Below are 13,262 nucleotides of genomic sequence, written 5' to 3'. Positions count from 1 at the left end.
CGGCCGCTGCCTGCCTAGTTGCCAGCTACCTTGCTTGCTTGCTCGGCTCAAGCGCGAGGAGGCCGGGCGGGATGCATTTGCACCAGGTGCTCACCGGTGCCGTCAACCCGGGCGACAACTGCTACTCGGTGGGCAGCGTCGACGACACCCCGTTCACGGTAAGGGCGCGCGGGGGAGGGACGAGGCGAGGCCGGCCGGCCGGCGATTCCGAGGCCGCCAAGAGGAGGAGGAGGAGGATGGGAAGGCGGGGGGGGGGGCAAGAGGCCGGGCTTGGAGGGAAGGGGGGGGGATGATTAACCGATTAATCGCTTTGTCTCCCCAAAGACAAATCCCTTGGGTCTCCAACCCATTGGCCAAGAAAGAATCCTATTCTATTCTATTCTCTTCTATTCTCCTCTTTGCCGGGGCGCCGCGTCCGTCTTTCCCCTGCCAGGTTGCGCTCCAGGGCCAGGCAGCGGTTTATTTGCACCAAGAAGCACACAGAAGCATCACTCCCGAATCCGGGAATTGGAGTGAGGGGAGGAGGAGGAGGAGGAGGAGGAGGAGGAGGAGGAGGAGGAGGAGGAGGAGGAGGAGGAGGAGGAGATGGGAAGCTCGGAAGGTGCTGGACCAGTTTTCTTCGCCTCCTCTCCCCTCCCCTCCCCGGGACACACGGAGTACAACGTACAGCCAAACGTGTCCATCCGTGGACGTCTGCGCAGGCGTGTGTGTGTGTGTGTGTGTGTGTGTGTGTGTGTGTGTGTGTTTGTGCGCGCGCGAATGTTGCCTGCGTACGGAGGTGGAAAGTGCGCGCCTCCCCGGGTGCGCTGGGGTGCGTGTCAAAATATGTGCACTGTGCAATGTCAAATACATCGTAAAAAGAAAATAGTCCCTTGGATGTCAGAGCATTGGCCTTCTGGGAGTGAATGGTCTACTTTCCCCTTCCTGCAGATCAAGGGGAGGTTTGCGTGGGGTGTGCAAGAGGCAAATGGTACATGGGTGTGTTTTTCGGTGGGAGAAGTGGGCTTCTGCAAAGCGGTGTGTACAGTCTCTCTCTCTGGCCTGTACGTGCATATAAAATATATGTGCACCTTAATACCTTGGGGACAAGAGAGAAAATGCATGTCGGTAGCTCAGTGGCTAAGACACTGAGATTGTCCATCAGAAGGTCAGCAGTTCAGCAGTTCAGCAGTTCGAATCCTTACTGCCGCGTAACGGAGTGAGCTCCCGTGACTTGTCCCAGCTTCGGCCAACCTAGCAGTTCGAAAGCACATAAAAATGCAAGTAGAAAAAAATACGAACCATCTTTGGTGGGAAGGTAACAGCCTTCCATGCGCCTTGGGCATTGAGTCATGCCAACCACATGGCCATGGAGATGTTTTCAGACAGCGCTGGCTCTTCGGCTTTGAAACGGAGATGAGCACCGCCCCCTAGAGTCGGAAACGGCTAGCACACGTGCGCGAGGGGAACCTTTACCTTTCTATATTTGTAAATAACACCAACCATATCCATACATCCTCTCTACAGAAAACGTGGTTACAATTTTCCCGTCGTGTTTTGAGTGGGTTTGGGGTGGGGGGAGGATGGAGGAAACGGGATGATTTGAGAAATGTGTTGCTTTATTGGGTGCTCGGGAAAAAATGGCATCTTTTGGGGAAGGTGATAAAAACTGTGTGTGGGATGATAAAAGTCATCCAGTGCCAAAAAAAAATTACATTCCACTCTGTTGGAAATCCGGACATGGCAGTTTTGAAAAGACTAGGCCGAACGGGTGTCAGCCCTCGTGATAGTGGCTGCTGGTGGTATGTGTGTCTTGTGATTCCCCCCTCCCCAAAGTGGGAATCGCTATCTTTAGATAAGGAAAGGTAAATATACCCGAAGATTGAAAAGGAGTCTTGGTGAACATTTCTGTGTGGGCCAAATTTGCATAGAGCAGTGTTTCTCAACCTTAGCAACTTGAAGATGTCTGGACTTCAACTCCCAGAATTCCCCAGCCAGCGAATGCTGGCTGGGGAATTCTGGGAGTTGAAGTCCGGACATCTTCAAGTTGCCAAGGTTGGGAAACACTGGCATAGAGCAGATAAGAAGGAATTTCCACTTTTCAAAACCTGGTATTGGCCAAGAGGCATTGAGGCTAGTAAGAGCGGAAACCAGACAGTGCTAGATTTATTTATTTTGTGGGTTTGTTAGTTTGTATTCTGCCCTTATTTATTTTTTTTACCAACAACTCAAGGCGAGGAAGATACCCAACACATCTTCTCCCTATCGTCAAGAGCAACGGAACCCCAAGGTGGCTTGAACCAAGAGAGAATAAGTGGCCCAAAGTCACCCAGTTGGCTTTCGTGGCTAAGGCAGGACTAGAACTCACCAACTGCTGGTGATCAGACCTAAGTCACCCAGCCGGCTTTCGTGTCTAAGGCAGGACTAGAACTCACTGCCTCCTGGTGACTTGCCCAAAGTCATCCAACCAACTTTCATAGCAATAGCAATAGCAGTTAGACTTATATACCGCTTCAAAACCTCTCTAAGCGGTTTTACAGAGTCAGCATATCGCCCCCACAGTCTGGGTCCTCATTTCACCCACCTAGGAAGGATGGAAGGCTGAGTCAACCTTGAGCCGGTGAGATTTGAACAGCCGAACTGCAGAACTGCAGTCAGCTGAAGTAGCCTACAGTGCTGCATTTAACCACTGCGCCACCTCGGCTCTTATCATGCCTAAAGCAGGACTAAAACTCACCACGATGGGCCCAAACTCACCCAGTTGGCTTTCATGGATAAGGTGGCACTAGAACTCACAGTCTCCCACTTTCTAGCCTGGTGCCTTAACCATGAGACCAAACTCTGTTTGGTTTCCTGATTCAGAGGTGTTAAGTTACAAGGCCTTCTCTGCATATGTTTCTAATAAAACAACGATCCTAATTTGCATAGGCTAGATGTTTATGACGCCTAGCCAAGCTTTGCTTGTTTTCAATGCTAAGCAGGTTCAGCTTGGATGGGGGACCACACGAAAATCCATGGCTGTAGCTAGATTGTGGGGGGCGGGGGGAACAAATGTAGACAAATGGCAGACCCTTTCTGTGTTGTTGCCAAGATGGTACATAGATAGCAGGTACGTGTTGAGCTCAGCTGGAAAAAGATACGACAACTGCGGCAATATTATGATAAACTTCAAAGTGTCATATTGCCCTAGTAGAGGAATGATAGATGAAGATGAAGTTGCTGAGATGGTTAAATTGGCTTCCTTGGTTAGAGAAAAGGCAATGTTTACAGTTATGTCTGGAAACCTTTTATAGAACATTTTGCACACAAAACGCCCGTGTGGTTTTGATGATTAGGAAAGAAAAATTGACAATAGTGAGCCCCCCCCCTTTTTTTTTTTTTGCAATCGTGCTGTAAGAGATAACTTTTTAACTTGTGTTTATATTTGCTGCAAAGAAAACAAGAAGGTTCTCCTTCCTCTTTATGCTTTATTTCTGCACTTGTGTGTTTTTCTTTCCTTTGTTCTCTGCGTTGGTTTTTATGATCTTTTTTCAAACTTTTAATAGCATTTACATTTTTAAAAAAGTGGGAAAAGATAGCGTGCCCCCACATAAATCAAAATATTAAGGCTTTCCCCCCCCCCTAAACGGAGTAACACTCTGTTGCTTTTGAATCCTGCCTAAAACGCAGCTTTTGTTTTGCCTTAATCTCTTTGCTTGAGTTTTTATTCTGAATTGCTCTGAGAGCTTTTTGCTTGTAGGAGAAAATGGTGCATTTGAGAAATAATCAAATGTGAAACTTCTGGTCCTTCACTTAATAACAGGATCTAGGAGAATAGGAAGGATTGCATTTATTTATTGAAGAAACGACTTAATTCTTGATTCTATAAAAAGATTTTGGCTTCTTTCCTAATGAAGCTATTTGGTTGCAAACGTCTTCTCGAATGCCTCTTTTCCTTGCCCGTGGATAAGCTGTGATATAAAATGGGATATTAATATTACTTTCTAAAAATGAATGAAAAGGAAGGCAAAAGCCCATCCTGAGCAACTTCCAACAAACCTTGTTTCTAAGGATCTATCAATTAGAAGAGTTATACTAGGAGTTGGCAATCTGTTGGCTCTGGAGCCGCATGTGGCTCTTTCATCCCTCTGCTGCGGCTCCCTGTTGCCCGTTGGCTCCACAATTGATAGGGCTTTCGGTTAGGACAGGTAGAGGGAAAAGGATGCCGCGCTAGGAGGAGACTCTATGGTGGGGGAACCGGACTTCCAGTCAGGAGAGGAAAAAGGATGCCATGCTAGGAAGAGAGTCCATGGTGGGGGAACCGGACTTCCGGTCGGCTTCAGAATTGAATGAAGGGCTTCCGGTTAGGACCTTTGTGGTTCTTCAAGGGTTTAAGGTTGCCGACCCCTGAATTATACCAATAAGAGCAGCCTTTAGAATAGTGTTTTTTCCATTTCAGAAAGTTTAAGATATGTGAACTTCAACTCCCAGAATTCCCCAACAAGCATACTGGCTGGGGAATTCTGGGAGTTGAAGTCCATGCATCTTAAGCTTCTGTTCTTAAGAAACGCAACCTCAGAGGGTGAAACGGGACTATCTTGATATTGAAAGGCTCTACTACTTGTTGTCCAAACTATGCAGAATATAGTTTTCCTCGCTAAGTCAACCTGAGGGCCTGTTGATTCGTCTTTTTAGGATTTCAGGAGAGTGATGTCTTTAAGAATAATTCAAGAAAGCCACGGCTTTTGGACAGAAGAGAAACAAATGACAGATTCTTTCTTGTTTTCTTTCCCTTTTTTTGCTGCTATGCGGTTCTCCTGACTTCTAAGGAAACTGGAGGTCCACTAACAAGTTGGACATTCCTTAACCACTTGTGCCAGCTGATGTCATCTCTTCTAATGCAAGGGGCCTTCGGCTCCAGTTCATAATATAAATGAACTGCATTGTGTTGCGTCTCTCTCTCTCTCTCCTCTTCTTTCTCTCTCTCTTTCCCTCTTATGCTTTGTCTGTCTCTTTGTCTCTCTCTCTCTCTCTTTTCCTCTTTCTCCCTCTCTCTGTCTCTCTCCTCTTCTTTCTCTCTCTCTTTCCCTCTTTCTTGTGCTTTGTCTGTCTCTTTGTCTCTCTCTCTCTCTCTTTTCCTCTTTCTCCCTCTCTCTCTCTCTCCTCTTCTTTCTCTCTCTCTTTCCCTCTTTCTTGTGCTTTGTCTGTCTCTTTGTGTGTGTGTCTCTCTCTCTTTTCCTCTTTCTCCCTCTCTCTTTGTCTCTCTGTTTGTCTCATTCTTTCTCTCTCTTCCCCCCCGCTCTTGCTGGCGTGAATGCTCTCCCACATTTTTATCAGATGAAAATTCGTAGACTCCATCGCAGCTCCAGATGGTGGATGCGATGACGCTTTGCGAATAGCCGGCCTGGAACGGTGGGAGAGGAGACATCAATTGCATCTCATCTCTTCTTCTTCTTCTTCGCCTCGGAGTCAGAGGTTCATGAGGCATCTTGGTTGAGGAACTGGAGGTGGTGTTAGGTCACGGTCAGAAAGTGTAAAGCTAATTATGACACCGATATAATCTGTTGAGCCGGAAAGGATCGTGCTGTTCATCAAGGTCTTCGGGTGACTGTTCTCCTTCAGTAATATTGAATATATTTATTTCGGTTTTGCTTTCATGGGATTGATAGCGATTTTTATTTCTGTGCAGGACGCCCTTTCTAGCAACGGAAATTGGATCTTCTGACGCTACTGTCCTACATTTTTACATTTTATACTGGGCTAGAGGTCAGAAGGCTCCAGGTATTAAAATAAGAGATGTAGATCACACATGCTACTCAACTCGGCTTCTTCTAAAGGTGGTGGACATCCATTCCATCAATGATGACTTAGCATTAACCCAGCATGATTCACCTAGCGTTAGTGTTTGCCACAAGCAAGCTTCCTTCTGATATCAGAAACGACAGCCAAAATTACATCACTACACAAATAACATTGTGGTAGTACAGCTGATGCAAGCATATAAGTTAGATCATTTGCAAAATGAAGTCATGTTTTGTTTTGTTTAAAAAAAATATTGTGAATCCCGTCTTTATTACATTTTTCATAAATAAGTCAAGGCAGTGAACCCTAACCCTAATATTCCTCCCTCCTCCTATTCTCCCCACCCCACTTCAGGTGAGTTGGACTCAGAGAGTGACTGACCAGCCCAAGCCCATTGCAACCCCATGGACAACATTTCTCCAGGCCTTCCTGTCCTCTACCATCCTCTGAAGTCCATTTACGCTCACGCCGACTGCTTCGGTGACTCCATCCAGCCACCTCCTTCTCTGTCGTCCCTTTCTTTTTCTCTCAATCTTTCCCAGCATGAGGCTCTTCTCCATGGAGTCCTTCCTTCTCATTAGGTGGCCAAAGGATTTGAGTTTCAGAAGATAGATAGATAGATAGATAGATAGATAGATAGATAGATAGATAGATAGATAGATGGATGGATGGATGGATGATAGATAGATGATAGATAGATAGATAGATAGATGATAGATAGATAGATAGATAGATAGATAGATGATAGATAGATAGATAGATAGATAGATAGATAGATAGATAGATAGATAGATAGATAGATAGATAGATAGATATAGATAGCTTCAGTGACTCCATCCAATCATCTCATTCTCTGCCGTCCCCTTCTTCTTTTGCCCTCAATCGTTCCCAGCATGAGGCTCTTCTCCAGGGAGTCCTTCCTTCTCATTAGGTGGCCAAAGTCTTTGAGTTTCCTCTTCAGGATCTGGCCATCTAAAGAGCAGTCAGGGTTGATCTCCTCTAGGACTGACCGATTGGATCACCTTGCAGTCCAAGGGGCTCGCAGGAGTCTTCTCCAGCACCAGAGTTCAAGGCCTCCATTCTTTGACACTCAGCCTTCCTTATGGTCCAACTTTCACAGCCATACACTGCAACTGGGAAAACCGTAGCCATGACTATATGCACTTTTGTTGGCAAGTTCATAGTTTCATATAAAGTCTATGTACGGTCGTTGAATTTGGATCTGGCCAACAAAATGTCACTCAAAACTGGATGGTCTTGTAACACGGCCTAACTGGCATGAAAATTGCTGATGAACTTTGGACATCATCCAAGTTGGCCAAGTCCTTTGAAAACTAGTCTGGGCACAACCCTGGAATATCTGAATAATTAAACCCATGGCAACTAAAGAGCAACGCAAAGGCCTTAAGAGAAGTTCAGTAGCTTAACTCCCATTAAATTAAGTTCCTTTTCTTGTTTCCTTTGTTTCTTGTCAGCTTCAGTTTTCTTATTTTCTAGGTTCCGCTTCTTTGCACATGTAGTCCTCGGCTTACAACAGTTCATTTAGTGACCAAAGTTACAACGGCGCTGAAAGCAAAAGTGACACAACTGTCTTTCACAGTTACGGCCTTTGAGGCCTCCCCCTGATCACGTGACCAAACTTCAGACACTTGGCCGCTGGTTCATAGTTATGACTGCTGCTATGTCCCGGGGTCACGTGATCCTTTTTTTGGGGGGGGGAACTTTCTGACAAGCAAAGTCAATGGGGGGGAAGCCATATTCACTTAACGACCAGGTGATTAACTTATCAGCTGCAGTAATTCACAACTACGGCAGGGAAGGTCGTAAAATGAGGCGACACTTACTGGACACACGTCTCACTGAACAGCAGAAATCGGGGGCTCAATTGTCGTCTTAAGTCTACAAAACTCCCTGTCCTTTTCTCGGATCTAGTTGTAGACCCCAACTCCATCTGTCCTCACCTGTCATTCCTTTGTGAGCCAAGAGATGATGGAAAGCAGGGACAGAAATAGATACCAGTTGACTGTTCATCTTGGTCTAGCTGTGCATGAGCTGCCAAGACAATGTCCTGCTTTGTGAAATGTGTGTGTGTGTGTTGTTTTCTCAACTGTTTGAAGGCAGCCAGCGATCACTTGCCATTCTATTTGTTTCCAACTATGGCTTATTGGCATTATAATTGTGTTGGTCGCGTAATATCCCGTGACCCGTCCAAACCGCGCTCGACTAAGTCGCGCCCGATTAAACCGTGTCGCTGACGTCATCAACAGGGTGACAACAGCCAGCGCGGAGAAAGAAGGGCGCTTTAAATAGCGCTTTGAAAGCAAGCCGATTCAAGTTAAGGTAAGGGTTAGGTTTAGGGTTAGCTTTAGGGTTAGGTTTAGGGTTAAATTAAGGGTTAGGGTTAGGTTTAGGGTTAGGTTAAGGGTTAGGGTTAGGGTTAGGTTAAGGGTTAGGTTTAGGGTTAGGTTTAGGGTTAGGTTAAGGGTTAGGTTTAGGGTTAGGTTTAGGTTTAGGGGTTAATTTTAGGTTTAGGGTTTACAGCGTGCTTCTGTCTCCGCGCTGTTGTTGCCCTATGACGTCAGCGACGCGGTTTAGTCGGGCGCGGTTTAGTCGAGCGCGGTTTAGTCGAGCACGGTTTTGTGGTGGAACCGTAATGTCCAGTGGTGGGATTCAGCCGGTTTGCACCTATTCGGGAGAACCATTGATTGATTGATTGATTGATTGATTGATTGATTGATTGATTGATTGATAAAATTTAAAGGCCGCCCAATCCCGGAGGACTCCAGGCAGCTTACAAAAAGAAGAGGAAAGAAATAATAAAAATAAAAAGACAGATTTAAAATCACGACACATGCATTTGTTCTGATCGGGGCTGGACCTCAACAATGAGGTTTTAACGGCTTTCCTGAGGCCATGAGAGTGGGTAAGGTCCGGATCTCTGGGGGAAGCTCATTCCAAAGGGTCAGAGCAGCCGCAGAGAAGGCTCTCCTCCGGGGAGCCGCCAGCCGACATTGTCTGGCTGACGGCATCTGAAGGAGGCCCACTCTGTGGGATCTCACCGGCCGCTGGGAGGTATTGTTAACTTTCTAAGCAGATGGGAGAACCGGTTGTTGGAAGAAATCTCCTCTTGTTGTATTTATTATGTTGTATTTCGTTGTATTTGAGTACAACGACAATAAAGATCATACTTATATTTTGGGGTTTTTTTTCCTCACTTTACAGGGCTAATCCTGTAAGGAAGGCAGGAAGGAAACACTCTGGTGTTGTTTCTAGCCTCATCTTGATTGCCCTCCTTACAGAAACTGCCTCTCCGGTTAACCCGTATTCCATTGTAACAGCTAAGGCGAAGCGCCCATCGACCTGAGTGACGTTGAGTTGGCCATGCCCACCCGGTCACGTGACCACCGAGCCCCGCCTACCCAGCTGGTCATTAGGGCAGAGAACCAGTTGTTCAGTTATTTGAATCCCACCACTGGTAATAGCTGTTTTCCGCCTTGAATCCTAGAAGTCCCTCTGGGATTGTTTACAAAGAGCAGAGGACACCGTCAACAATAATACAAACAATGGAAGAGAAAGTAACTTTCGTCTTGAAAACGATAGCGATGATACTTTGGCTTCGGATCATTGATGGGTTTTGCTACCTGAGAAAGCTCCGAAGAAAGCTTCCTTGCTTTGAGACCTAAGAGAGGATCTGGTGTCTGTATTATTGAAGACGTGGTGTCCTTGGGGCCTCGTATTTTATTTATAAGCTATCCGCGATGCAGTTTCGACTCGGGGGAATTGAAACTTCCGAGCAGAACACAATTCAGGTCAGCGTTGTGGCCAGGAAGACTGCACAGGTGTGAGTCGCTGGGAGTCCATTCCAATTCAAAGACCCATTTACTTTATGGAAAGAAAGAAAGCTCATGGCAGCTGCTAGTGGGAAGCCAATGTTAGTTGACCCTGAAAGGCGAAACCGAGATAATAGATGAATGAGAGGCCAGCTGGGAAGGTTGCAGCTTATTCTGTACCGTCAGATACAGAGCCGAGGTGGCTCAGTGGTTAGAACGCACTACTGCAGGCTGCTTAGCAATAGCAATAACAGTTAGACTTATATACCGCTTCACAGGGCTTTCAGCCCTCTCTAAGCGGTTTACAGAGTCAGAGTATTGCCCCCAACAACAATCCAGGTCCTCATTTCACCCACCTCGGAAGGATGGAAGGCTGAGTCAACCCTGAGCTGGTGAGATTTGAACCGCCGAACTGCAACTAGCAGTCAGCTGAAGTGGCTGCAGTACTGCACTCTAACCACTGCGCCACCTCGGCTCTGCTTCTGCTGACTGCCGGCTGCCTGCAATTTGGCAGTTCAAATCTCACCAGGCTCAAGGCCTGACTCAGCCTTCCATCCTTCCATCCTGGGTAAAATGAGGACCCAGATTGTTGGGGGCAAGAGGCTGACTCTGTAAACTGCTTAGAGAGGGCTGTAAAGTGATATATAAGTCTACGTGCTATTGCTATCTTCCTTCCTTCCTTCCTTCCTTCCTTCCTTCCTTCCTTCCTTCCTTCCTTCCTTCCTTCCTTCCTTCCTTCCTTCCTAGTGGTCAGAATGCAGCATTGCAGGCTAACTCTGCCCACTGCCAGCACTTCAATCCTGGTTCAAGTTTGACTCAGCCTTCCATCCTTCCGAGGTGGGTAAAATGAGGACCCAGATTGTTGGGGGCAAGAGGCTGACTCTGTAAACAGCATAGAGACGGCTGTAATAAGCACTATGAAGCGGTAGATAAGTCTAGTGCTAGTCATAAAAACATCCCAGAAAAATGCAACCATGCCTCATTTCTAGAATGCCACCCATAAAAAAAACCTGAAGGTGGTCACATTCAGACGTCCAAGAAGTTGAGCTCAGCTCAAGAACATCCATACAGGTAGTCCTCAATCCCACGACCATAATTGGGATTGGAACGTCCGTTGCTAACCGAGGCACTCATTAAGTGAGTTGCACCTGATATTACGACCTTTTTTGCTGCAGTCGTTAAGGAAATTGGCCCAGTCATTAAGTGAATCACATGGTCATTCAGTGAATCTGGCTTCCCTGAGTTGGAAGGGACCTTGTAAGGTCATCTAGTACACACACACACACACACACAGCAGGAGATCCTACACCATTTCTGACAGATGGCAGTCCAGTCTCTTCTTGAAAGCCTCCAGGGATGAAGCTCCCACAACTTCCAAAGGCAACTTCTGTTCCATGGGTTGATCGTTCTCACTGTCAGAAAATGTCTCCTTATTCCCAGGCTGAATCTCTCCTTGATCAGTTTCCATCCATGATTCTTCATCTGGCCTTCAGGTGCTTTGGAAAATAGCTTGATCCCTTCCTCTCTCTCTGTGGCAGCCCCTCAAATATTGGAAGACTGCTATCCTGTCTCCCCTGGTCCTTCTCTTCCCTAGACTAGCCAGGCCCAGTTACTGCAACGGTTCTTCACATGTTTTAGCCTTCGGTCCCCTCATCATCCTGGTTGCTCTTCTCTGCACTCCTTCTAGAGTCTCAACATCTTTGGTGGCCAAAGCTGGATGCAGTATTCTAGGTCTCCAGATACCAATTTTAATCACGTGACCACAGGGACGGTGCAAACAGTTGTAAGTGCGAGGATGGTCATTATTTTGATCGAGGGCCACCTGTACCTTCTACTGAAACTGGAGAGATCTCCATCCTTGAGTTGGGAACGACAGACCTGGATTTTTTTCCCCCAAAGAAGTTTTTGCAAAATGTCATTTTTTCCCCCCTGCCTCTGAGCATCTTGCAAGTCATTCTGCTGTTTTCTGGCAGCTTGCAAATTCCATCTCATTTTTCCACCGTAGGTAGCCGAGCAACTAAAACTGGCAGTAAATCTGTGTGGGCGGTTACAAGGCTTTGTACTCCAAGCTTCTGCAAAGCCGTTCGCAGTCTGCAGTGGCGGCCTACGGCTGCTATCATGACGGTTGCAGAGACACGACGTGACTCTCCTCACTGCTTCTGTTTTGGGGCAAACACCTTTTAAGTTTCTTTTCCTACTCCCCGCCCCTCCCTGCCCCAGAATCTTTTCCCCCAAAACATATCAGCGGTCTCACTGTTAAAAATGCAACGAAGGTGAACTGAGTATGAAGAAGGAATGCAATGCTTCGTGAATCCTTAGGACTTCCTGCAACTGGGCAAATGTTTTGATTGATTTTTAAAACTCTTTTTTTTTTAATCAGCTTTGCATACGATGGTTCCGCCTCTATGCTTGGGAAACGTATTAAAGGCTCTAATTCAGGAGTGGGTTACTGCCGGTTTTACTACCGGTTTGCAACCCCCCTGCGCCTCAGGCATGCCCGCTTACATGCACAGAACAATTTATCCGTGAACTGCGCTAAAATGCAACATGGCGGCGACATTGGCGGCGAGGGAACCGGTTCGGGGGCGTGGCAGGCCTGGGTCGCTGCCGGTTCTGTGACCCAGGACCAGAGGTGGGTTCCTAGCAGTTCACACCTATTCGGTAGAACCGGTTCGTCAAATCTACCGAACCGGTTAGAAGAGGTTTCACCAGTGGACCCAGAAAGCAGGCCACACCTACAGAAGAGGTTCCAAAATTTTTTGAAACCCACCACTGCCCAGGACTGACTTCCACTACCTGTTCAGCTGAACTGGGCCGAACCGGCAGCAACCCACCTCTGCTCTAATTCCCAAACCTGGTTGCCTTTAAGGGAGCCGAGGTGGCGCAGTGGTTAGGGTGCAGTATTGCAGGCCACTTCAGCTGACTGCAGTTCTGCAGTTCGGCTGTTCAAATCTCACCGGCTCAAGGTTGACTCAGCCTTCCATCCTTCCGAGGTGGGTAAAATGAGGACCCAGATTGTTGTTGGGGGCAATATGCTGACTCTGTAAACCGCTTAGAGAGAGCTGAAAGCCCTATGAAGCGGTATATAAGTCTAACTGCTATTGCTATTGCTATTAAGGTGATTTTGGCTCATCCTGAACCTGTGATGGTGAACCTATGGTACATGGGCCACAGGTGGCACACAGAGCCCTGTCTGCAGGCATGCCAGCCATTGCCCCAGCCCAGACCACACAACGCGTGCCTCCTGCCGGCCAGCTGGTCTTTGGGTCTCACCCACACATGTACGAGGGTGGGGCCTTCCTCCAGTTTCCCCCCAGCGGGCCCTATTTTTCTCCCCCCCCCCCCAGCATGCCTACGTTTCTTCTGCATTTTTGCTGCCCATGCCTTCCCCGATCTCTGCAGGTTCTACCCTCTGCAGGTTCCGTGGCAGGAATGGAGGAGGAAGCTAGGGGGCGCTGGGGAGAAACTGCATTTATTGGGGAAGGCACGAGAGGCAGGAATGGAGGAGGAAGCTAGGGGGCGCTGGGCAGAAACTGCAAATATTGGGGAAGGCACGAGAGGCGGGAATGGAGGAGGAAGTTGGGGGGCTCTGGGCAGAAACTGCAAAGATTGGGTAAGGCACAGGAGGCGGGAATGGAGGAGGAAGCTAGGGTGCGCTGGGGAGAAACTGCA

The 13,262-nt window shown here is 47.4% G+C and overlaps 1 protein-coding gene across 3 annotated transcripts in view; it reads left to right on the top strand.

Annotated features, from left to right (window-relative positions):
- The window catches only part of DMXL2 (Dmx like 2), an 86,123-nt gene that overhangs the window by 50 nt on the left and 72,811 nt on the right, over window positions 1-13,262 (top strand). For all 3 annotated transcript variants that reach the window (XM_087704188.1, XM_087704189.1, XM_087704190.1), the window contains exon 1: window positions 1-158. This exon is cut by the window's left edge. In XM_087704188.1, coding sequence (XP_087560314.1) covers window positions 72-158 — 87 coding nt within the window. In that variant the 5' untranslated portion in view covers window positions 1-71. The remainder of the gene's footprint in view (window positions 159-13,262) is intronic.

The sequence above is a fragment of the Thamnophis sirtalis genome, unplaced genomic scaffold, assembly GCF_051295495.1.
Source record: "Thamnophis sirtalis isolate CommonGarterSnake01/CBP01778 unplaced genomic scaffold, rThaSir2_p1.2 scaffold_2, whole genome shotgun sequence".
Classification (NCBI taxonomy): domain Eukaryota; kingdom Metazoa; phylum Chordata; class Lepidosauria; order Squamata; family Natricidae; genus Thamnophis; species Thamnophis sirtalis.
The sequence above is the reverse complement of the archived record's forward strand: the minus strand, read 5'-3'. Positions and strand labels throughout refer to the sequence as shown.